General features: G+C 38.0%; 1 protein-coding gene across 12 annotated transcripts in view; it reads left to right on the top strand.

Moving 5' to 3' along the window:
* LOC134359513 (SRSF protein kinase 2-like) overlaps positions 1-23,768 on the top strand; it is a 230,446-nt gene that overhangs the window by 115,412 nt on the left and 91,266 nt on the right. For all 12 annotated transcript variants that reach the window (XM_063072869.1, XM_063072866.1, XM_063072867.1 and 9 more), the window contains one exon: positions 5,675-5,783. In XM_063072869.1, the coding sequence (XP_062928939.1) occupies positions 5,675-5,783 (109 nt within the window). The remainder of the gene's footprint in view (positions 1-5,674; positions 5,784-23,768) is intronic.

Raw genomic sequence — 23,768 nt, 5'->3', positions numbered from 1 at the left:
AAGGAAGAGGTACAGTCGACGTTTTGGGCCAAGACCCTTCGTGAGGACTAACTGAAAGAAGAGATAGTAAGAGATTTGAAAGGGGGAGGGGGACTTCCGCAATGATAGGAGAAGACAGGAGGGGGAGGGATGGAGCTAAGAACTGGAAAGTTGATATCCCTTTTGCCAATCAACTTTCCAGCTCTTAGTTCCATCCTTCCCCCTCTTGTCTTCTTCTATCATTTTGCATCTCTCCCTCCCCCTCCCACTTCCAAATCTCTTACTATCTCTCCTTTCAGTTAGCCCTGACGAAGGATCTCGGCCCGAAACGTCAACTGTACCTCTTCCTATAGATGCTGCGTTCACCAGCAATTTTTATGTGTGTTGCTTGAAGTTCCAGCATTTGCCGATTTCCTTGTGTTTGCTTATATTAATTTTATATTAACTATGTTAAAGTTGGTAGAATTTTCACCTGCATCTCTCCTCCTCTGTGAACTTCATGGGAGAGATTGATTCTCGTTTAGTAATTTATTACTGATAGTAATGGCGATGTCAAAACCCTCCAGTGTAGTTATGTATGAGAGTCTGAAATTTGACAAAGAGTTGACCATCCTGTGGTATACAAGTTCATAATGCATGGTGTGTAATGCTGTAGCATCTTTCATATCAACTGAATGATAGTTTAATTCAATCTTGCTCAAAACTGGTACATGCTGATCTTGACAACAGCATAATATGGATGACAGGGTCAAAGAGACCACCAGAATTACAAGAGGGATTCTTCCAGCATGTCATTAATGAGGAATTTTTCCTCTTCAAACCCGAGACTCAATAGGGAAGCTTCTTGTTGGATGTGTTATCATCAGAAGGCCTTGATGAAATCTCCCTTTTACTTGTGTCTAATCTTGCTGGTTGTCAGGGAAGGAAATGCTCAAGTATCTGAAACTTGCATTGCTCATTGTATACCCTCATTATGGTTGCTTCATCTCTCTGTATCTACCTGTGCTCTAATTTCCATCTGTTTCCTTACAGTTACCTAGTTAATTCTATCATTTACAGCGCCTGCAAGCGGATAGCATAGCAGGTCAACTGTTTCCTTTTTTTTGTTTTAAGTATTAAAATAGTTATTCACCCTATGCATACAAAATAATTACTATTACCCAGCAATATTTGCCAAACTAAGCAAAAACTAAAAAGTAGGACTCACAAGCTTAAGAACTAATTCATTTTCTAATTTTGTATTTTAGCTGTTTTTATAATTGACCAGAGAACCCAAAAGATACATGATTATACACAATGTCCATTATCAGTAACACTTGCTTTTATTGAAAAAGTAAATTCTACCATGTACAGTGTCCCCATAAACGTTATAGAAAACCCTAGGTCCTTTTTGTTTTTTCCCTGTGAAGAAGTATTGAAGCCAAAGTGGGCAGACCTCTTATTTCTCTGGAATTACCAGTTGCCTTCTCTTGGATTATGATGTTTCTTCCCAGCATCTTTGACTTTTATCTGTGGTCTCCTATATTGCTCCAACTTAGAGCTTAAGGAAAGACACATTACCTTCTGATGAGGCATGTTACAACCCTTGAGACTTAGTATCGGCCCAAACTTCCTGTAGTTGATAATAGGCTTTTCTACCAGCATATATGTGTGGATGTAATCTTAGCAGGAAATTGGACCCATTTTATCTCTTTGTTTATCCTTTGTAGTTAGTGACTTAAGCTACTTGGTTAAAATATTTCTTTCTGAAAGAAATAACCATACATTTCTAAAAGTTCTATTCTGCATTTCACTGGCTGCAGCCCAAATCAACTCTCAAAAGTTCGAAATAAATTTTATGCCAGAATTAGATTTCATCTGGAGGTTTACAATTTGCTGTATTCTTAATGAAGTGAGCCTAGCATACAAAGTTCACTTCTAGAGATTAAAATCTTCTGTCTTCTAAAACCTTAAACAGAATTTATATGACAAAATGATCACAAACTTTTAGCTGAAGTAGGCCCTTTGATGCAGTTTCCAAGAAGCTGCTTAATTTTGTTCCCTATCCTCTTGTTGAGTACTTTCTCAATTATCTTAGTCTGTGCCTAAGTAGTAAAATGGTATATGCCGTGTATTGAAATGGTAAGGTCCGTTAATGTCGTTTGACACTTGTTAAGTATGGTGATAATGTCATCAGTCTGGGACAGAGCAACACATGATGTGAGGGAGCATGGAAGTGAGAATGAGAAATAAAGACACATTCAGAGCTTGAAGTGTCAAATCATGATATACGTACTATCTATTTAAGTACTACAGAAGGTTACAAATACACAATAGTATATAGCCTGAGCCAAAATGTTTGAGAGCCTATTACAACACTCTTAACCCCTCCGCCATTGCTCTTTAGATTTTCAATTCAAAAATACCAAACAGACTTTGTTTAAAAAATATTATACCTCTCAATTCTATTTTTCTCATTTTTGTGAAATAATTTGACATTGAATTAACCATTTTAACAGTGTAACCTGGTTCAGATGTTACTTGGCAGCAGTATTAATGAATTTCTAGTTTCAGAGGTCATTTGCAGCGTTAGAGGACAGGGCAGTAATGAGACATTAATTTTTTTTTGGAAAACAAATAGTGAATTGATTGTGCCTCACTAATCTTCTCGGGGAGGGGGAACAAAAAGCTAGATATGAATCTAATCTTGGTGCTCTGGTGATTATGAGTCTAATTTACAAAGTGCAAAATAGCAAAGGCTCGAGGGACAAAATTTACACAGAAACTTGCTAAGTAGCTTCGAAATTTTCAAATGATTCATTTTACCAAGAGAGAGTCTTTTAGCATCATTCATTTTATTTGCTGTGTACCAATTTATCGGCTACATTAATCCATTAAAATAGTAATAATAAAAAAAGCAACAAGAAATCATATATTGCAATGCCAAAACAGATGAGATATTTCTTTTAAGGAAGACCTGTCTTCAAGTAAAATTGGTTTAATTTCAAGATCTCAACTTACTAAAAGTGCATCTTCCTCATATTTGAGGATGCTATCTTGATTGTTAAGACTATAGATCATACACAATGGTAGCGTAGTGGTTAGTGCAACACTTAGTTTATAGGGCATTGGAGTGCAATGCTGACATCATCTTTATGTCCCCCTCTTCTCCTCAGAGGCTCTAATTTTTTCCCACACTCCAAAGACTTACCGTAGGTTAATTGGTCATTGTATATTGTCCAGTGAGTAGGTTAGGGTTAAACTGGGGTTGTTGGAAGTTCCTGGGATGGTGAGGCGTGAAGAGCTGGATGGGCCTACCCCACGCTGTATTGCTAAAATAAAAAAAGACGTAGGAGCAGAGTAGAATTAGACCATTCGGCCCATTTGAGTCTGCTCCACCATTCATTCATGGCTGATTTATTTTCCCTCTCAACCCCATTTGCCAGCCTTTTCCCCATGATCTTTGACACCCTTACTAATTAAGATACCTATCAACCCGTGCTTTAAATATATCCAATGAGTTGGGTAAGTACGGAATGACTACAGCTAGCTGTGGCAATGAATTTCACATGCTCACCACCCTCTGGTTAAAGAAATTCCTGCTCCTCTCCATTTCTATTTTGAGATTGTGTCCTCAGGTCCAAAGTTCTTCTACTATAGGTTTCCCCCGCTTTTCGAACGTTCGCCTTACGAAACCTCACTGTTACGAAAGACCTACATTAGTACCCTGTTTTCACTTTCAGAAAGTGTTTTCACTGTTACGGAAAAAAATTCAACGCGTGATAAAAAATCAGTGCGCGATAAAAGGCAGCGCGCTCCGAGCATCCGCTGTCCCCCGGATTCGGAACTGCTTTGCTTTAACACATGCCTGTGAGCAGCCGTTTGCAAGATGAGTTCTATGGTATCGGAAAAGCCTGAAAGAGCTCGTAAGGGTGTTACACTTACGGTAAAACTAGACATAATTAAGTGTTTGATCGTGGTGAACGAAGTAAGGACAACGTGAGTTTGGCTTGTGGAAGCTGACGAACATGATGTTGAAGAGGTTTTGGCATCCCATCACCAAGAACTGACAGATGAAGAACTGATGCAATTGGAAGAAAAATGGATAACAATGGAAACCGAATGAGTAATGATAAAGTATGACTTTAATTTTGAAAGGGTACGTCGGTTTAGGGGATATTTGCAGGATGGTTTGAGTCCTTATTAAAGAACTGTGTGATAGAAAAATACGCGAGGCTCAGCAGTCAAGCAAGCCTTCCACATCAGCCACAGCAGACGACGAACCTCGACCTTCGACATCGAGGCGGGCAGAGATAGAAGAAGATGAGCTGCCTGCTCTAATGGAAATAGGCGACGAGATGACACCCCAGTATCCCACCACCCCAACCCCTAGGCCACGGGCAGATACCGATTCGTGGAGAATGCAAAGGTAGCCGGAAGGCACACAGCACATCTTTAAGAAAAAAGCCGAAATAAATATGCTAACTAATTAGGTGCCGCCGACACGTAATTGTTGGCCCAGATCAGATATGACGCAATCGGAAATCGGCACTGATCTGGGCCGACAATTACGGGCGGCACCTAATTAATTAGCATGTTTGTTTTGGCTTTTTTCTTAAAGATGTGCTGTGTACCTCCCGGCTACCACTAGACCCCTGCGTTCTTCGTGGCAATGTATTGCTCAGCGGCCTGGAGGATGGGGGCCACTGCACCACCCAGCCTGTGACGACTCAGTCTAACACACCATCATCAGTGTGCTAGCTGTCTTCCCGATTCCTGTAACTGATACTACACTGTACATACATTATTTCTGCTTTATATAGGCTGTGTATTTTTACATGTTATTTGGTATGATTTGGCAGCTTCATAGCTTAAAGGTTACTGGGGAGAGTGTTCTTGCCAACGGCGCTTGCGTGAGATTTTTTGCCGATGGCACTTGCGTGAGATTTTCGCTACGGAGAACAGTTCAGTAATGATTGTGGAAAAGTATTTCTACTTTATACAGGCTGTGTATTTATCATATCATTCCTGCTTTTACTATAAGTTACTGTTATTTTAGTTTTTATGTGTTATTTGGCATGATTTGGTAGGTTATTTTTGGGTCTGCGAACGCTCACAAAATTTTCCCATATAAATAAGTGGTAATTGCTTCTTCGCTTTACGATATTTCGGCTTACGAACCGTTTCATAGGAACGCTGTACCTTCGGATGGCGGGGGAAATGGGTGTATGGAGGAATTTAAGGTGGGGGCTTATATGGGAGGCAGGGTTTGAGGGTCGGCACAACATTGTGGGCCAAAGGGCCTGTAATGTGCTGTACTATTCTATGTTCTATGTTCTAAACCTGTATTAGAAATGATCCTCTATCCACTCTTTCTAGGCATTTCAACATTGGGTTGGTTTCAATGCGATTTCCTTTTCATTCTTCTAAATGCCAGTGAGTACAGGCCCAGAGCCATCAAATGTGCCTCATGTTAACTCTTTCATACCTGGGATCATTCTTGTAAACCTCCTCTGGATATTCTCCAATACCAACACATTGTTTCTTAGATAAAGGGGCTAAAACTGCTCACAATACTCCAAATGTGGATTGACCATTGCTTTATAAAGCCTCAGAATTACATCCTTGCTTTTATATTCTAGTCCTATTGAAATGAATGCTAACTTTACATTTGCCTTCCTTACTGCCAACTCTTTCTTTCCCCCATAATTTTCAGGTGGCTACCATGCTGTGAAAATTGGTGATCTATTCAATGCACGATACCATGTAATTAGAAAGCTGGGATGGGGACATTTCTCAACAGTATGGCTGTGCTGGGACATTCAGTAAGTAAACAGTTTTTTGCAAATACTATACAGATAATTTTCATAATTGAACTTAAAATGTTTTCTATTTCGATTCCTTTTTATTTCCCTTTTACAAAAATGCCATTAGCAACAATGAACAGAATGACTGGAAAATATTATATATTAAGCAGTTTAAGCAGTGTTTATGGAGGGAGGAGTGGAGTTAATGTTGCTTATTGATGACCTTCCATCTGGACTAGGGAGAATTTAGAAAACTTGTGTTTTAAGCTGTGCTGAAGGAGAAAGAGTGAGGAGGGTACGAAGACTGTGTTAGGGGAGAGTTGAAGAGAAAATGATGGAAAGAAACTGCTAAGTTGTGGATGCAGCTAAACACATCATGAAAAGCAGTCTTCCCTGCATGGACTCATTGTACACATCTCATTGCCGTGATAAAACAGCCAGAATAATCAAAGGTCCCACCCACGTTCTCTTTTCTTACCACCCCGATGGGCAGAAGACACAAGAGTCTGAAAGAATCTACCACAGACTCAAAAGCAGCTTCCATCCCGCTATTTTAACCTATCGAATGTTTCCCTGCTATGATAAGATGGACTTCTGAATGTACCTTGTTGTAACCTTGCACCTGTGTGCCTGCATTGCACCTCTGTACTGTAACACTTCATTCTGCATTCTGTTATTGCTTTACCTTTTACTGCTTCAATGCACTGTTGTAATGAATTGATCTGTCTGGATGGTATGCAAGGCAAGAGTTTCCGTACTTCAGTACATGTGACACAATAATAAACTAACCTATTAATTTCAATAGATGTTGACTGAAAAAATGTGATAAAGGTTTGTCAATAGCTAATCTGTTTAAAAGGGAAATAATTGAGCAACTGAAAAAAACAAGAAACTGTGTTGGAACTGAAATGATTTATTTCAGGTTTGCAGCAACTAGTGTGTTCTATATATTGTCCTTCCGTCATTCTTTGGTTATTTCACTCTTGTCAAGTAATCATCTACAAACATTTGTATTTACACCTCCTACAGATTGATTAGCTGCTGTTAATGTTGTAGGGATGGAAATGGACTCTCTGACGGTGGTGTCTGAAAATAGGATGCTGTCCAAGTTGCATGCCATCTTGGACAATGTCTCCCATCCACTACATAATGTACTGGGTGGGCACAGGAGTACATTCAGCCAGAGACTCATTCCACCGAGATGCAACACAGAGCGCCATAGGAAGTCATTCCTGCTGCCTGTGGCCATCAAACTTTACAACTCCTCCCTTGGAGGGTCAGACACCCTGAGCCAATAGGCTGGTCCTGGACTTATTTCCTGGCATAATTTACATACTACTATTTAATTATTTATGGTGCAACTGTAACGAAAACCAATTTCCCTCGGGATCAATAAAGTATGACTATGAACATGGCATTACCACCTCCTCTCAGCTGACACCAGTCTCTGTCAATTTTCTCAATTAACCTTCCCTTACCTTCAGTCCTATTTTACTGAATGTTCCTCATAATGCTTGACATGTCTGTCCATCTTGCTCCTGATTATTCAGCTGCTGTAGCTCCTTGAAGAAAGAATTTCAGAAATTCCTGATCATTAGAAAAGAATCTCCTACTCATCTCTGTCTAATCAAGGCAACCTTTTTTCTGACATTGTCCCCTTCAAGGAAAACATCCTGTCATTTATCCTGCTAACACCCCACCCCCCCACCACCCTGCCGAGAATGACCTTGAGATTTGGGAAGTGATATATATTTTCCAGGTCTCACTATAAGGCTTTTCATTGGAGGGCAGTGTATTGCAGCAAGGGGTAGATAGTTGTGTGTCTTTGCCATGTAAATGTTGGGTATTAGATCCCTCCTTTTGCATGCTTCACCAGAACCAATAACAAAAGTAAGTAAATGTTTTATTATCAAAGTACATATATGTCACCATATACAACCCTGCGATTTGTTTTCCTGCTGACTAACTCAGCAAATCTTATAGATTAGTCGCTATAACAGGATCAGTGAAAGATCAACCAGAATGCAGAAGACAAAAAACTGCAGTATTGATCATTTACAAAGGCAAGTATTGTCTGCATTCTGTATATGACTGCGAACATTTGGATATCTGATTCTGGAGTATAGATGCCATAGATTAAACAACTTCCCATTAGTTCTGAAGATTATCTCCAGACCTATTAAAAGCAAATCATTCAAGTTTATCAACTGTTTACACAAAACAAAAAAATTCCCATCAAGCTATAAAGTGGCAGCAGAAGAGATTCTGGCATCAAGCAGAAATTGGGAGGAACCTATAGCATGTAATCATTGATCATCATCATCATCAGGTGCCATGTCCAGTTTGAGTTTTGACTGCCATGGCCCACACACTCCTGTTTTAGAAACATAGAAAATAGCTGCAGAAGTAGGCCATTCAGCTCTTTGAGCCTGTACCACCATTCAGTATGATCATGGCTGATCATCCAACTCAGAACCCTGTACCTGCCTTCTCTCCATACCCCCATACCCCCTGATCCCTTTAGCCATAAGGGCCATATCTAACTCCCTCTTAAATATAGCTAATGAACTGGCCTCAACTGTTTCCTGTGGCACAGAATTCCACAGATTCACCACTCTCTGTGTGAAGAAGTTTTTCCTCATCTCGGTCCTAAAGGGCTTTCCCTTTATCCTCAAACTGTCACCCTTCGTTCTGGACTTCCCCAACATCAGGAACAATCTTCCTACATCTAGCCTGTCCAATCCCTTTAGAATTTTATACGTTTCAATAAGATCCCCCTTCAATCTTCTAAATTCCAGAGAGTATAAGCCTAGTCAATCCAGTCTTTCCTCATATGAAAGTCCTGCCATCCCAGGAATCAATCTGGTGAACCTTCTTTGTACTCCCTCTATGGCAAGAATGACTTTCCTCAGATTAGGGGACCAAAACTGCACACAATACTCCAGGTGTGGTCTCACCAAGGCCTTGTACAACTGCAGTAGAACCTCCCTGCTCCTGTACTCGAATCCTCTTGCTATGAATACCAGCATACCGTTCGCCTTTTTCACCGCCTGCTGTACCTGCATGCCCATTTTCAATGACTGGTGTACAATGACACCCAGGTCTCGTTGCACCTCCCCTTTTCCTAATCGGCCACCATTCAGATAATCTGTTTTCCTGTTCTTGCCACCAAAGTGGATAACCTCACATTTATCCACATTAAATTGCATCTGCCATGAATTTGCCCACTCACCTAACCTATCCAACTCACCCTGCATCCTGATAGCGTCCTCCTCACAGCTAACACTGCCGCCCAGCTTCATGTCATCCGCAAACTTAGAGATGCTGCATTTAATTCCCTTGTCTAAGTCATTTATATATATATTGTAAACAACTGGGGTCCCAGCACTGAGCCTTGCGACACCCCACTAGTCACTGCCTGCCGTTCTGAAAAGGTCCCGTTTATTCCCACTCTTTGCTTCCTGTCTGCCAACCAATTCTCTATCCACATCAATACCATACCCCCAATACCGAGTGCTTCAAGTTTGCACACTAATCTCCTGTGTGGGACCTTGTCAAAAGCCTTTTGAAAATCCAAATATACCACATCCACTGGTTCTCCCCTATCCACTCTACTAGTTACATCCTCAAAAAATTTTATGAGATTCGTCAGACATGATTTTCCTTTCAGAAATCCATGCTGACTTTGTCCGATGATTTCACTGCTTTCCAAATGTGCTGTTATCACATCTTTGATAACTGACGCTCGCATTTTCCCCACCACCGATGTCAGGCTTACTGGTCTGTAATTCCCCGGTTTCTTTTCCTCCTTTTTTAAAAAGTGGGGTTACATTAGCCACCCTCCAATCCTCAGGAACTAGTCCAGAATCTAAAGAGTTTTGAAAAATTATCACTAATGCATCCACTATTTCTTGGGCTACTTCCTTAAGCACTCTGGGATGCAGACCATCTGACCCTGGGGATTTATCTGTCTTTAATCCCTTCAATTTACCTAACACCACATCCCTACTAACATGCATTTCCCTCAGTTCCTCCATCTCACTAGACCCTCTGTCCCTTACTATTTCCGGAAGATTATTTATGTTCTCCTTAGTGAAGACAGAACCAAAGTAGTTATTCAATTGGTCTGCCATGGCCTTTTTCCCCATGATCAATTCACCAGTTTCTGACTAAGGGACCTACATTTGTCTTAACCATCTTTTTCTTTTCACATATCTATAAAAGATTTTACAGTCAGTTTTTATGTTCCCTGCTAGCTTTCTCTCATCATCTTTTTTCCCTTTCCTAATTAAGCCCTTTGTCCTCCTCTGCTGGACTCAAGTTTCTCCCAGTCCTCAGGTGTGCCGCTTTTTCTGGCTAATTTGTATGTTTCTTCTTTGGAATTGATACTATCCCTAATTTCCCTTGTCAGCCACGGGTGCACTACCTTCCCTGGTTTATTCTTTTGCCAAACTGGGATGAACAATTGTTGTAGTTCATCCATGCGATCTTTAAATGCTTGCCATTGCATATCCACCGTCAACCCTTTAAGTATCAGTTGCCAGTCTGTCTTAGCTAATTCACGTCTCATACCTTCAAAGTTACCCTTCTTCAAGTTCAGAACCTTTGTTATTGAATTAACTATATTACTCTCCATCTTAATGAAGAATTCCACCATATTATGGTCACTCTTACCCAAGGGGCCTCGCACGACAAGATTGCTAACTAACTCATCCTCATTGCTCAATACGCAGTCTAGAATGGCCTGCTCTCTAGTTGGTTCCTCGACATGCTGGTTCAGAAAACTATCCCGCATACATTCCAAGAAATCCTCTTCCTCAACACCCTTACCAATTTGGTTCACCCAATCTATATGTAGATTGAAGTCACCCATTATAACTGCTGTTCCTTTATTGCACGCATTGCTAATTTTCTAGTTAATGCCATCCCCAACCTCACTACTACTGTTAGGTGGCCTGTACACAACTCCCACCAGCGTTTTCTGCCCCTTAGTTAGTGTTATGCAGCTCTACCCATATCGATTCCACATCCTCCTGTCTAATGTCCTTGCTTTCTATTGCGTTAATCTCCTCTCTAACCAGCATTGCCACCCCACTTTCTTTTCTTTCATGTCTATCCCTGCTGAATATTGAACATCCCTGAATGTTGAGCTCCCATCCTTGGTCACCCTAGTGCCATGTCTCTGTGATCCCAACTATATCATATTCATTGATAACTATCTGCACATTCAATTCATCCACCTTGTTACGAATGCTCCTTGCATTGACACACAAAGCCTTCAGGCTTGCTTTTACAACACTCTTAGCCCTTATAATTATGTTGAAAAGTGGCCCTTTTTGATTTTTGCCCTGGATTTGCCGGCCTGCCACTTTTACTTTTCACCTTACTACTTTTTGCTTCTACCTTCATTTACACCCCTCTGTCTCTCTGTACTTGTTCCCATCCCCCTGCCACATTAGTTTAAATCCTCCTGAACAACAGTAGCAAACGCTTCCCCTAGGATATTGGTTCCAGTCCAGTCCAGGTGCAGACCGTCCTGTTTGTACCAGTCCCAGCTCCTCCAGAACTGGTTCCAATGCCCCAGGAATTTGAATCCCTCCCCTTTGCACCATTTTTGAAGCCACGTATTCATCTGAAATATCCTCCTATTTCTACTCTGACTAGCACGTGGTACTGGTAGTAATCCAGAGATTATTACCTTTGTGGTCCTGCTTTTTAGTTTATCTCCGACTCCCTAAATTCACCTTGTAGGACCTCATCCCATTTTTTATCTATATCGTTGGTACCTATGTGCACCATGACCACTGGGTGTTCACTCTCCCACTCCAGAATGTCCTGCAGCCGCTCAGAGACATCCTTGACCCTTGCACCAGGGAGGCAACGTACCTTCCTGGAGTCTCGTGTGCGGCCGTAGAAACACCTATCTATTCCCTCTACTATCGAATCCCCTATCACTATAGCTCTCCCACTCCTTTTCCTTCCCTCCTGTGCTGCAGAGCCACCCATGGTGCCATGAACTCGGCTGCTGCTGCCTTCCCCTGATGAGACATCTCCCCCAACAGTATCCAAAACAGTATATTGGGTCAAGTGGATCAATTCATTGGTATTCATTTCCAATTCTCTGGCTGCTGTCTCCATCATCATTTGTCTTTGTCTTTGTCTTCCTCTTGCTTTCTTCCCTTCAATCTTTCCCATAATTACCGTGCATTCTAACTCTTTCCTAATGAAATGTCCAATGATCTCATACATTATTTCTCTTTTTGTATTTGCTCTGTTCATGACATCCTCATTAGATATTCGTTTCGTCCATGATATTCTTTGCATCCTCCTCAAAAACCACATTTCTGCTGCTACAATTCGTTTCCTCATGTTACCAGATATTGTCCAACATTCTGAGCCATTTAACAAAACTGGATAAACATAACATTTCAGTACTCTGAGGCGGGTTGTCATGCCTAGTTTAGTATTGGTCGGTATACTCTTCATTCTCGTAAAGGTGTCTTTTGCCATCCCTATTCTTCTTTTGATGTCCAAGTCGCACCTGCCATCTGATGTCGTCCAGCTTCCTAAGTAGCAAAAGTTCTTTACTTGTTTTATGTCTTCCCATTTATTCTCAGCCTGCAGATAGGATTCTCCTTCTTTTTGGATATCACCATACATTCTGTCTTTTTGCAATTGATAGACCCATTTTTGCACTTTCTTCAACAATTGTATCAATTAAGTTTTGTAGTTCTTCCTCTGTACTTGCAATTAACACAGTGTCATCTGCATATCTGAAATTATTGAAGTTTGACTCCCAAGATGTCTCTTATTTTTTGTAATATTGTTTCACTGTACGCATTAAATAGATCAGGGGAGAAAACACACCCTTGTCTAACGCCTCTCTAGATTTTCGTAAACTGACTCACTTCTCCATCTATTCTTGCAGCGGCAATTTGTTCCCAGTACAGATTTCTGATTAGGCAGAGGTCTTTCGAATCTAGATCTAGAGTTTTCTGTAATATTTCAAATAACTTATTGTGCTTCACTTTATCAAATGCTTTTGTGTAGTCAATAAAACAAACAAATCTCTTTGCACTTGAATAACTCGTTCTGATAGTATCCTTAACATCAATATCACGTTTCTTGTACCTTTGTCTCTGCCTGTTTCAGCTTGTATCTTACTTTTAGCTGTTGTCATCAAAATTCTTAGAAGTATCTTGGTGATATGACTCATTAAACTTATGGTCCTATGTAATTCATACTCTATTGCTCCAGGTTTCTTAGGAAGAGTGATAAATACTGATTTTTTTCATCTCTTCTGGTATTATTCCAGTCTCATAAATGTCATTGATTAAATCAGTAAGTTTTTCAATTCCATAATCTTCAAGGGCAATAATTTGTTCTAATACTAATTCATCAGGACCTGCTGCCTTTATTTCTTCATCTTATTTATTGCATTACGAACTTCAGATTTTAAAATACTTGGACCTTCAATGTTTTTCTTAATTTCTGGTTTTTCGCCTCGATCGTCTTCAAACAATTCCTAAATATACTCAGTCCATCTGTTCATAATCTCATCTTTTTTCATGATGATGGTACCGTCCTTTGCTTTCAAACATCCACCTGAAGAACAGAGGATTTTTTTACCAGTGATATTCTTGATTTGTTGATGTAACCTTTTTGGATCAGTAATAGGGATTCTTTCTGTTTGCTCATATTCCTGGTTTAACCATTGTTCTTTGGCTTTTTGACATAAGCTTTTAACTCTTTTATCTGAGGACTTATAATCTATAGGATTTGCTTTCTTCCATATTCTTTCTTCCATTAGATTTTTGATTTCATCTGTCATCCATTTATTCTTTGTGCTTTTTTCTTTTTTAGGAATCACTGACTTCGCTGATTCTACCAAGGCATCCTTTAAAGAGTTAAATTTCATTTCTACATGATCGCTATCATCTTCAACAGATTCTATTTCTAGACTTTGAAATCTATTCCTTACTTCAATTGTAAATTTTTGTCTTAAGTTTTCTTTAATTAATTGCAAAGTAGTCAAGGGATTGTTCAGGGATTTGCTGCTTTAGTTTTTTAAGTTTTACTTTTATGTGACATACTACTGGGTTATGGTCACTATTACAGTCTGCACCTGGATATGTTTTGCATTGAGTCACTGAGTTTCTAAATCTTTGGTTTATAGTAATAAAGTCAGTTTGATTTCTGGTGTTATCACCTGGACTTTTCCAGGTCCACAAGCGTCTTGGATGGTGTTTAAAGTAGGTATTCATAATGACCTGATTATTCATCTTGCACCATTCTACCCATTTCTCACCTCTCATTTCTTTCCCCTAGTCCAAATTTTTCTATGATATTTCCATCAGCATCTTGTCCTACTTGAGCATTTAGATCTCCCATGACAATAACAATATCTTGAGATTTGCATCCATTCTTTGCTTATTCAAGCTCTTCATAGAATTTATCTATATCTTCATTTGTTCCATCTGTTGTTGGTGCATATACCTGTATAATTGCTAAATCAAATGGTTGTCCTCTGAATCTAACAAGGTGCACTCTTTCTGATATTGCCCAATGTCCTAAAACACTTTTTGCCATAAGAATTCCTACTCCATTAGTATGGGATGTTCCACAAGAATAAACTAGTGTTTTATTTCTAATCTGACATGTTCTAGCACCTATCCAATGAACTTCGCCAATTCCCATGATGTTAATCTTTAGTCTTTCCATTTCATTTATCACATTGTCCAATCTTCCTGCTTGATATAGGGTTGTTACATTCCAAGTGGCAATAATTTTCTTTTGTGTTACTTTAATTTTATGAGCAGTAGCTTGATGACGGTCGGGGATCCCCTGCTGGCCAGAATCAACCCTACCGAGCGAAACATCTTCAGGGTTGTCTTGAAGATCCTCTTGACACTGTTGTTGTGTGATACGTTTTGTGAGTTTGACCATGGTTTTCTTAGCAAATTGCAACGGCGGTTTTCTATTGCCTACAGTTGGGCAAACTAAAGAAATCACCGTTTCTCTTCCCAAATGTTCATCCGCCTGTACTATAGCTGTTGACATTTGAGGTCGTAGCTCATCCACCTTCTCTGTCATAAGTTCAGTTACTGAACCTGCCGGATCTGCCGTTGGCCTTTGCTCGTATCCTGAGCAGGAACCCTTGCAGCTGCTACCGTTCCGGGTCAGAGCGGCCCTGGGAGCAATGAATGATTAAGGGGTAACTCCACTTTCCCCAAAGCTCTGAAAGTCCCCAATCAGAGCCTCATTGATACTGGTAAAAATTTGCAAGGGCTTTTTTAAGATTGGGGTGGGGGGGGCGTCACGTGATGATGTGGGATTGAGATGTGTAAATCCAGCTCTCCCGCAACAAATTAGTAAAGTACCGTTTAAACAAAACAAAGTTAATAAATATTTTCTGAAAACTATTTATAAACTTTGTAAGACTACTTTACGATATGCCTCCTAAACCGCAACAAAAGAAGTCTGCTGTTGCGAAGCAGCCGCGAGAGGGGAAGAAAAAAGGGCCTACTGCAACCATGGAGCCTCGGACTCAGGTTGGATCTCCTTCGGTAGAACAGGGAGCAATGGCAGTGGTAACGGGTTCTTCGAAGAAGGCACCGGAAATGCGCATGCGCAAAGAAGAGCGCATGCGCAAATGGACACAACTCAAACTACAAGAACCGACAGCCACTGCAATTGAAAATGACTCAGAGTCAGAATTGGATTCTGCAGAGAACACAGATGAAGAAGAGGAGGAAGAATTGGAAGCGATTGGAAGTAAAGGAGATGATAGAGACATAAGAGAGGCTATATTGCAATTAACGGCTGAACTAAGAAAAGTAAGAGAAGAGCTTAGAGATACGAAGATGTGCTATAATAAAGTTATGGAAAGACAGGACAAAATGGATAAGAAGCTTCAGAAGATGGGAAGAGCAATAGGGCATATGAATGATAGAGTGGAAAAAACAGAAAATGATTTGCTTGTCTGGAACTCGGAAAGAAATCGACTCTTGGAGAAAGTGGACATGTTGGAAAATTTCAGTAGACGTAATAATATTAAAATTGTTGGGCTTAATGAAGGTACAGAGGGAGAAAAACCAATAGAATTTTTTCAAAAATGGATCCCGGATGTTTTGCAAATGGAAGAGGAGGTTCGACCAATTGAAATTGAGCGGGCACATAGAGCTCTAAGACCAAAACCAAAAGATGACCAATATCCACGATCGATTTTAATAAAATTCTTAAGATTTCAAGACAAGGAAAGGATCCTACAGGCAGCTGCTTGAGCTGCCAAGGATAGAAAAGGGCCATTGATAATTCAAGGGAACAAAGTTTTTTTCTACCCTGATATAAGTTATGAACTTTTGAAGAGAAGGAAGAAATTTAATCCAGTGAAAAAAACCCTATGGAATCATGGTTATCAATTTATATTGTGTTATCCTGCAACCTTGAAGATTTTTTTGCCTGGTGGAGAAAAAAGATTTTTTGATGACTACCAGAAAGCAGAGCAGTTTGTGCGAGATTCTCTGAATATTCACTAGATACAAGAACAAATCCAGGGGAGCGAGATAGATTGAAGATGAAGATTGGGTTAAAGAATGGACTTGTCGGAGTTTTGAAGCTGGATGAATGTATAAATATATCATTAATTATATGAGGGGAATAAGAAAGGTTAAAACTGGAGGAATATTAGTTGGGAATAGTAACATTAATTTTGCCTATATATATATAATTTTTTTTGTTGCGGGGGAGCTGGAAGAAGCACTGATTGATTGCTACGCTAATCATGTGTGCAAGCGTTGCTTTTGCCACGACCCGTAAAATGGAGGGGGGTAGTGTTGTGTATCTTTTCATTCACAACATTAGTGGGGGGGTATTTTGTTTTTTCTTTTTTTGTATTCTTTCTATCTTTTCTTTTTGCCTGGAAGGTTGGGAGGGAAACACATAGCAACATGGTGAAGTTTAAAGAGATTCCCCAAGGAACTATGAGAGTTGAGAAGATAAGTAATGTTTTAGATTGGAGTGACTTTGTTAAGAATAATGACTAATTTATGTAATTTTTTTGAGTTTTAATGTTAATGGGCTTAATGGACCAGTGAAAAGAAAAAGAATCTTAACACATATTAAAAAAAATGAAGATAGATTTAGCTTTTTTACAGGAAACGCACCTAACAGAAACAGAACATCAGAAGCTAAAGAGAGATTGGGTGGGAAGTGCTGTTGCGGCTTCATTTAATTCAAAAGCGAGGGGAGTAGCAATTTTGATCAATAAAACGTTACCAATTAGAATACAAAATGTAATAACTGATTCTGCAGGGAGATATGTGATTATACATTGTCAACTTTTTTCTGAATTATGGACTTCTATGAATATTTATGCACCAAATGAAAATGATGCAAAATGAAAATGATGCAAAATTCATACAAGAAGCTTTTCTGAATTTGGCGGATGCACATGAAAAAATATTAATTGGAGGAGACTTTAATTTTTGCTTAGACCCAGTCTCAGATAGATCAACCAAGGCTGTTATAAAATCGAAGGTAGTAAATTTAACTTTATCATTGAAGGATTTAAATTTGATTGATATATGGAGAAGAATCAATCCTAAAGAAAGAGACTATTCGTTCTACTCCCATAGACATAAAACTTACTCAAGGATAGATTTGTTTCTATTATCAATGCATATTCAACACAGAGTGAAAAATATGGAATATAAAGCAAGAATATTATCAGATCATTCCCCTTTATTAATGACAATAATAATGGCTGATAAGGAAGAAGTAGCTTACAGATGAAGATTTAATTCAACATTATTAAAACGTCAAGATTTCTGTGATTTTATGAAAAAGCAGATTCAATTTTTTTGGATACAAATTTTCATTCAGTGGATGATAAATTTATATTATGGAATGCGATGAAAGCATATCTTGGGGGCCAGATAATAAGTTATACGTCTAAAATTAAGAAAGAATATATGGCAGAACTAGATCAATTGGAAAAAGATTACAAAAATAGAAAAAGAATCTCAAAGATATATGTCAGAAGAAAAACGAAGACAACTTGTTAATAAGAAGTTACAATATAATACGCTTCAGACATATAGAATGGAAAAAGCAATTATAAGAACTAAACAAAGGTATTATGAGTTGGGTGAGAGAGCACATAAAATTCTTGCCTGGCAGTTGAAAACAGAACAAGCTTCCAAAACAATAAATGCAATTAGAACAAGGGCAAATAAAATATCTTATAAACGTCTTGAAATAAATGAAACTTTTAAAAATTTCTATTCTGAATTATATCAATCAGAATCCCAAAATGATGTTAATGAGATAGAAAGGTTTTTAGCACAAATTTCTCTTCCAAAATTGAATTTGGAAGAACAGAAGGGATTAGATATGCCTTTTACATTAAAAGAAGTTGAAGAAGCTTTAGGATCACTCCAAAGTAATAAATCTCCAGGAGAAGATGGTTTTCCACCTGAATTTTATAAAAAATTTAAAGATTTATTATTTCCTCTTTTTATGGAACTAATACGTCAAGCAGAAAAAATACATAAACTTCCAGAATCTTTTTCAACAGCGATTGTAATAGTATTGCCAAAAAAAGACAGAGACCCTATGAAACCAACATCATACAGGCCTATTTCTTTATTGAATACGGATTATAAAATAATAGCAAAAATTTTATCGAATAGATTATCTAAATATTTACCAAAATTAATACATATGGATCAAACAGGATTTATTAAAAATAGACAATTGGCAGATAATGTAACCCGGCTACTCAGTATAATTCATTTGGCACAAAAAAGGGATGAGAAGAGTATAGTAGTAGCTTTGGATGCAGAAAAAGCATTTGATAGATTAGAATGGGATTTTTTATTTAAAGTATTAGAAAAATATGGGTTAGGAACATCTTTTATAAATTGGATTAAAACTTTAAATTCTAACCCAAAAGCTAAAGTAGTGACAAATTCTCAAATTTCACACCATTCCAGTTAAAAAGGTCAACTAGACAAGGTTGTCCATTATCACCCGCTTTATTTGTACTGGCGATAGAGCCATTAGCAGAACTAATCAGAGTTGATCCAGATATTATGGGTTTTAGAGTTAATCAGGAGGAATATAAAATTAATCTTTTTGCCGATGATGTTTTGATCTATTTAACAAACCCACAACATTCGTTACATAAACTATCTTCTGGATTGGATGAATATGGGAAGGTATCAGGTTACAAAATAAATTGGGATAAAAGTGAAATTTTACCTCTTACTAAAGGAGACTATAGTCAATGTCGATTAGTAACCCAATTTAGATGGCCGGTAAATGGTATAAAGTATTTAGGTATAAGACTTGATAATGATGTAAAGAATTTATATAAATTTAATTATTTACCACAGTTGAAAAAAATTCAAGAAGATTTTGACAAATGGATGATACTACCAATAACATTAGTAGGTAGAGTCAATGTTGTAAAAATGAATATATTTCCTAGATTACAGTATTTGTTTCAAACATTACCAATACAATTGCCACAGAAATTTTTTCAAGAGTTAAATAAGTCTGTGAGAAAATTTCTTTGGAAAGGTAAAATGTCAAGAATATCATTGGAAAAATCGACATGTAAATTTAGGTTAGGAGGGTTACAACTTCCAAACTTTGAAAACAATTATAAAGCAAATCAACTTAGATTTATTGCATCTTTCTTCGATGATCAAAAACCAGAATGGATTAAAATAGAACTTGGTAAGATAGGAGAAAATAGACCTGAAGATTTTATATATAAATGGGAATCTAAATGGATATGGGAAAAGAAAGAATCTCCTATATTAACACATTTGATTGATTTATGGAATAAGATAAATGATGATAATGAAACACAGAAATCTCTATTAGCAAGGAGACCTTTGTTTCAAAACAGACATTCCTTTTACAATGGACAATCAACTTTTATATAATTGGTACCAAAAAGGGATTAAATTTATAGGAGATTGTTTTGAACGAGGTATATTGATGTCATTTGAACAATTAAAGGATAAATATAAAATATCTAATAATACTTTCTTTTGTTACTTTCAATTAAGGGCTTACTTAAAAGGTAAGCTGGGTCAAACAATGTTTTTGCCAAAACCTAATGAAATTGAAATTTTAATTCAAAAAGGGAAAATTAAAAAATTTATTTCTTGTATGTATAATTTGATTCAAGAACAGACAATTAAACAAGGAACCCATAAGTCAAAGCAAAAATGGGAAACAGATTTGAATATTAATATTGATGAAACAAATTGGTCAAGACTCTGTCTTGACAGTATGACAAATACAATAAATGTTCGACTTAGATTAGCACAATATAATTTTTTACACCAATCATATATTACACCACAAAAAATAAATAGATTAAATTCAAATCTATCTGATAAATGCTTTCGGTGTAATCAAGAAATTGGTACTTTTTTACATTCTACTTGGTCTTGTTTTAAAATTCAACCCTTTTGGATAAATTTAAGAGTCTTATTGGAACAAATTACTGGAACTCAACTTCCACATGACCCTGTATTATTTCTATTAGATGATATTGAAGGGATAAAACCGAAACTTAAATTGAATAAATATCAGAAAGAATTTATAAAAATTGCATTGGCAGTAGCTAAGAAGACTATAGCAGTTACTTGGAAATCTGATTCGTATTTAAGTATGGATCGTTGGAATAATGAAATGGCTAGTTCTGTTCCACTCGAAAAAATTACTTATAATTTAAGAGATAAATATGTAACATTTTTGAATATTTGGCGCCCTTATTTACAAAAGATAGGATGGCATATTTAAGTGCTCCGATAAAGACCTTGGTCCCTTGGGGAAAGTAACGAATAATTATACCAAATTTATTTTGAATCCCATGGAGCATGTGAAAACCTTCCAACATCCAGGCGGTTCTTTTCTTTTTTCTCTCTTTTTTTTCTTTTTAGGCAGGACTATATATATGGGGGGGGAGGGTTAAGGGGAGGGGGGAGGGTAGATTTTATCTTTTCATGTATTCTTTTTGAAAACTCAATAAAAATTATATTAAAAAAATTTAAAAAAATAAAAAGATTGGGGTGCACTGAGATGGCTTAACCTTCTTGGTCTCAAATGTTGGTGGATTGGAAGGAAAAGAGCATATAAATGTGAACTGGTATGAAGAATATGATGATGTGTACATAAAATGGAAGAAGATTTTAGCTTTTGCAATTTTGAAATCATTATCACGTAATAAGGTGCAAGACATTCGGTCATGTGCTTTTGAGCTGATCATCTTCCCTTTGTCTTTTGATTGGAAAAATCGATATATCACAGATTTGAACAGACTCAAAAACTGAGCGCCACAACCTTCTGAGAAAGGTTGAAAAAATTACAAATTCCCCGAGTGACGAATTTATCCTTGTGCTAGTCCTAAATGGCCAACATTGATTTTTCCAACTTTGAGTAATTTTTACCCTCTCCCATCCTCCTTCATTTCCCATGACCTTCAGATTGCTGTTCCAACGCCCTAACCACGTGGCTACGCACCACACCATGTGAGAAGCATCCTCGGGGGGTCGGGGGAGGAAATGGATGTCAATTAAGTGATCAACAATATTAAAAAATTTGGGGGAATTAAGAAGGAATTTTACATAATGTTCTCAAAGTTTTTCATTGCTGACTTGGAATCAGGCAGAATCTTATGTAGCAGGTCAAAGAAAGCTTGAAAAAAAGGATCTCGAGAATCTGGCAATGATGTTAGATTTGGTCATTTGAAAAGTGCAATTAAATTGCCCACTTGAAAACCCCTGTGTGCCAACCCTGTGCCACTCCCAGCATCAAGGCAGACTCAAGCAAGTGCTCACGACCCATTGGCACGAGGGATGTTAACATTTTATGCTGTATTTATTCATTTTTTTCTGTTTGATCACAATTGTGGATTAAAAAAAAAACGAAGATCCATGTTTCCTGAATTCTTAGCATTATTGTTGTCAACTTTAATTGTTAAGTTTACATTGCTAGCATGGGCACCACGTTAGCGTAGCAGTTCACACGACTGTTACAGCACGGGGCATTGGGGTCTGGAGTTCAGACCCTTCGTCCTCTGAAAGGAGTATGTACGTCCTCCCCATGGAATGTGTGGGTTTGCCCCAGGTGTTCTGGTTTGCTCCCACAGCCCTAAGATGTACTGATTAGATTAATTGGTCCCGTAATTAGGTTAGAGTTAAATCAAAGTTGTGGGGGTTGGTGGATCGACGCTACTCAAAGGGCTGGAAGGGCTTACTCTATTAATAAATAAATCAATATGCTAAAGTGCTGCAGTGTCTGACTTGGCTTGAGATAATGGTCCAAAAAGTTAAAAAGTATTATTTGAAAGTTATAGTGTTACAGACTGTTTCCATTGGATTCTTGGACCAGAGGAGCCTTGAATTTGAAGGCAAAAGTTTAAGATGAAAGATGAAAAATTTAAGATTCTAACAGCTAAGTTTTTGTACACAGGGTGGTGCATATGTAGAATGAGTAGCTTGAGGTGGTGGTGGAGGCAGATACAGTTATAACATTAAAAGGATACTTGGATAGGAATGGTAGAATACACCAAATGAGATTAAGGTGGATAGGAATCACAGAGGGCAAGGACAAGGTGAGCCAAAAGGGCCATTTCTGTAGTACAGATGTTGTGGTTGTTCCGATCACTACACAGTGGCAGGAATCATAACGATCTATTGACATTAAGCTGGAGAAAGTTTTGCTTAGATTGTAATTCTGATCATAGCAATCACATTTAGATCAATGATGGTGTTGTCTGCATGCAAATTAAACAGATATAGTGCATCTCAATATTGAGAGTAATGAGCAGAGAAGAAAGAATGGAATTAAATAATACATCTGTACGTAGGTTGGATAATGGCATGGAAATGGACTGCATAGGAGGAAATCTAGGGGTATTTGGAGTGGTCAGCAGTGTTGAAGGTGATGTGGATGTAATAAACTGAGGCAAAAGCACAATTCCGACAGAATCTGACTCCTGGCAGAGCATTTTATTCCATTCTCTGCTATACTGGGGAGTGTTATTGTAGAAAAAGTGACACTTGATGCTGTCTTCAGTTAATCCCTGTTGACCTGAATTATACACATACTGGGAACACTCTATAACTCTGGATTTTGTTAACCTCACTTCCACCCAGACATCAAAAGTAATTCTTCAGTGAATTACTAATGAGACCTACCATGTTTGCAGACAAACTACTTTTTCTGTGGGGTAATAATCTGAGGTTTAAAAAGTGCGTACATTTGAATTGATCAAACAAGTCTTTTCAAGTGAATTTATTGAAAATATTGTACATCTCCAAATGTAGATGACCATGTAAATGTTTTGGTAATTGTTTTTCAGAACGTATGTTAATCATGTTTCCATAATTCTGGAAGCATGAATATTGCAGTAGCACTGTGCACTGTTATAGTTTTCTGATTCTCGTGGTAAATGTCTGATGACAGTGGGCTCATTTAGAAAAGCTGTAGAAAAAGAAAAAAAATGAAAATCAGAATAAATTGCCCTCTTATGTTCATGTTGATTTTGAAAGTGAGAAGCAGTGTATCTCACTTATTGATTTATAGATTAAAAAATTAGCATAATGCTAGAACAGCACCAGAGATCCAGGTTAGGTTTCTGCTGCTGTCTGTAAGGAACTTGTATGTTCTCTTCATGACTGTGTGGGTTTCTTCCAGGTGCTCAGGTTTCCTCCTGCATTCCAAAGGTGTGCGGGCTAGATGGTTAATTGGTTGCATGGGTGCAATTGGGTGGCGCAAGGTCACTGGGCCAGAAGATCCTGTTACCATGCTATATCTGTAAATAAATAAGTAAGATTCCAGACAATGAAAAAGGCAATGAGTAGTTATATGAATAACAGTATAATAAAATAATATGTTAATTCAGACATGTAACAACACTGATGTTTACTTTTAATTGCAACTCTATATAGTGGAAGAGACACTCATGTTAGGTTAGAA

This window comes from Mobula hypostoma, chromosome 20 (genome assembly GCF_963921235.1).
Source record: "Mobula hypostoma chromosome 20, sMobHyp1.1, whole genome shotgun sequence".
NCBI classification, from domain to species: domain Eukaryota; kingdom Metazoa; phylum Chordata; class Chondrichthyes; order Myliobatiformes; family Myliobatidae; genus Mobula; species Mobula hypostoma.
This window is presented reverse-complemented; position numbering and strand designations above follow the sequence as displayed.